The sequence below is a fragment of the Ipomoea triloba genome, chromosome 16, assembly GCF_003576645.1.
Source record: "Ipomoea triloba cultivar NCNSP0323 chromosome 16, ASM357664v1".
NCBI classification, from domain to species: Eukaryota; Viridiplantae; Streptophyta; class Magnoliopsida; order Solanales; family Convolvulaceae; genus Ipomoea; species Ipomoea triloba.
The window spans coordinates 12,477,340-12,480,437 of NC_044931.1; the positions used below are offsets into that span (position 1 = coordinate 12,477,340).

Here is a 3,098-nt window from a genome sequence, read left to right on the forward strand (position 1 = left end):
GGCCCAGCATCTTGCAGGGATTGATTTTTTGCCAGAGGTGTCACCATTGCTAGGTGGCTCTGAAAGCTCAAATGAAGAAACAGCTAAGCAGTCTACTCTTATATCTGGTCTGTCACTGTATCGTCAGCAGAATCGATTGCAAACAGTTGTGCAAAGAATTCGTGCTAGAAAAAAGGCTCGACTGGCTCTTGTGGAGCAGTTTGATTCTCTAATGAAGTTGGAATGGCCAGTTCTCGCCTGTAAAAGTGTGCCATGGACCTCACATAACCCTCGTTGCAGTTTGCATGGCTGGTCATCTCTTGGTTCAGCATGCAATGAAGCATCTTCAGTTCCTGCTGTGGATGCAGAAAAGGTCCAGGGTCCTGATGTTTCAATGGAGGTAAGATCTGATACTTCAAAGGAAGAGGTTGAAAACACAAGAGAGGATGGGGAACTTCCGTCCTTAACTTTGGCTACTGCTGGAGTAAATGATGCTACTCCCGCACCAACTAGAGGAACTAATTCTGATCATTCCAGAAAGCTTGGTTTCATTTCAAAGTGTGTCATATCTCCCCTTAACAAGGGAAAGTCTCCAAGTTTTAAGAAACATGAGGAGGATGTGGACCTTATAATGGAATCTGATAGCCAACCAGCTCAAGTTGAACAGGACACTGATAACATGCCTGGAAGTACAGTGCCTTATGTAGATGACAAGTCATGGGCTGATTGCAGGGTTGAGGACTATATTCTTGTCTTAACTAGAAAGACTCATGATGGTGAAAAGACCATGAGATTAGAAGCCCAGGTAGAATCTTACGAATATTGCGTTTTAGTTTTTCCTTTTTCATTTGCTGGCTTAAATTTTGGGCAATTCTTGTGGCAAAAAAAAAAAAGTTTTCTTTAATATAGTATCAAGCCCTGTTTCACTAAAAACACCACCAGAACAGCACATCACAAGTTTCATGAAAACACCACCAGAGCAGCACATCACAAGTTTCACCCTTTATTTAAACTAACAATCCTGCATCAGGCCCTGTTTCACGAAACACACCACCAGAATAGCACATCACAAGTTTCACAAAAAACACCACCAGAACAGCACATCACAAGTTTCAGAAAAACACCACCAGAACAGCACATCACAAGTTTCACCCTTTATTTAAACTAACAATCCTGCATCAGGCCAGGCCCTGTTTCACGAAAAACACCACCAGAATAGTATATCACAAGTTTCACAAAAAACACCACCAGAACAGCACATCACAAGTTTCAATAATTTTTTTTTTCCAGGCAAATTTGCCTTTTTTTCCGTGCATTTGTTGGAATGCTCAACCAAGTCAGTGTATTTGTCAAATTTTTGTCGACACCAGCTGCACCTATTATTCTTGTCCTTGTCCTTGCCCTGGCCCTGTTTGGGCTGAGTATTGGTGGGTTTTGATTCCTTCCTTGGGGCACTTTTCGGCTGATGTACTTTCTTGCTCCATTTGTTTCCTCCCATCTGCATCGGAATTCAAACTAGGTAAGCCTCCAGGACTTTCTAAAAGAGTGATAGCAACATTAAGTCTTAGAGTGTTTTAAGTTTTCAAAGTTTTATTTTATTTTATTTTATTTTTTTTTGTATTTTAGCAAATCAATTAATGATATTTTTTTTGTGTTCTCCAATTAACTTTTTTTGTGTGTTCTCCAACAGTAAGTCCTCCCATACTCTATCTTACATGTCCCAGCAACTTATATTTTAGATGATCCAGAACAGGTTGACTGCCTTAGCTGGAATAATGAATCCTCAGGTGCATTCTCAGTCAGTTCAGCCTACGGCCTGGCCACGAATCAACAGGGATCCATTGAAGCAGCCAAATGGAATGCAATGCAATTTGGAAACTTAAGACGCCTAGCCGCATTATAACTTTTCTTTGGTTAGTCCGCCATGAGAAAATAATGACCAACCGCCAAAGAGTCAAGAGAGGTCTAGCTGAATGTGATAAGTGTTGGCTGTGTAGAGATAAGGTTGAAGATGCCAACCATGTCTTACGGAAGTGCCCAGCGGCAATGGAAGTCTGGGCTAGAGTGCTCCCTAATTTCCAAACAAGGACTAGTGCTGAATCTTTGTGATTGGCTGGATAAAGGGATATCTCTTAGAGCTAATGGTTGAAGACTGGAAAGTGATAGTTCGCCATCACAGCTTGGTGGGTATGGAAGTGGAGAAACAATGCCATTTTCAACAACACCCTATATCCCCTCACCTCAAAGATATCATGGATCTTTTCCCAAGTTCAGGGTTAATGCACCCTTCGCCAAAGCTAGATGCCCCCAGCTGCCGATTATCTAGCAGGAATAGCTAAGAACTACCCGAAAGGCTGGCAGCTGTTCAATCAGCCCCCAGACGACCTCTTAAGACATTTTGGACAGAGATAACATGGTTGGCCTTTTTGGCGTTATATATAGAACTAACTAGTCAAAAATTTCCCCTTCCAACTTAAATAAAAAAAACTTAATTTTTTTTAAATAGGAACTTTTTTTTTATATTTTTTATTTTAAATGCAGGATAAGATTGCGGTTGAATGGGCAATTTGAAAACTAAGAAATTCTAAATCACAATATGAGATCCGTATAGTGGTTTACCTTAGAGAAGATCAGCTGCCAGAGAGAAGATCAGCCGCTAGAATCTGTCATTGAAAAAAAGTAAGAATGTGAGATCCACATCCATTACTTGGGTACAGGGGATTCGACACAGAGATGAAATCTAAAAAAAGAAATGAAATCACCGATAAAACTAAATCACTGATTTGAAAAAAATCGAATGAGATGAAATCACTCACTTGAAAATCTTCACTGAATCTTTTAGAAATCGAATGTGATGAAATCCACAATCTTTTAGAAATGAAATCACCGAAATGCTTTAGAAATCGGCATAACTTTGAAAGCTAGGGGTGGGCACTTCAACCGAACCAAGTGGTTCGGTATAAATTGAAAGAACCGAACGGTACTTAATATAGAGAAACCGAATGGTTCAATCAAACCGAGCCGAAAATCGTTTGTTTGTTTTTTTTTTTTTTGTTTTTTTTTTAAATATATATAGTAATAAATAATAATAATTAATATGTCTGTGATGAGGGGATGAT

The 3,098-nt window shown here is 39.6% G+C and overlaps 1 protein-coding gene across 1 annotated transcript in view; it reads left to right on the forward strand.

Annotated features, from left to right (window-relative positions):
* The window catches only part of LOC116007957 (THO complex subunit 5B-like), a 4,268-nt gene extending 1,786 nt beyond the window's left edge, over window positions 1-2,482 (forward strand). Inside the window, exons 2-4 of the mRNA XM_031248617.1 lie at window positions 8-784; window positions 1,270-1,498; window positions 1,719-2,482. Of these exons, the coding sequence (XP_031104477.1) occupies window positions 8-784; window positions 1,270-1,498; window positions 1,719-1,882 (1,170 nt within the window). The 3' untranslated portion in view covers window positions 1,883-2,482. The remainder of the gene's footprint in view (window positions 1-7; window positions 785-1,269; window positions 1,499-1,718) is intronic.
* The last annotated feature ends 616 nt before the right edge of the window (window positions 2,483-3,098 follow it).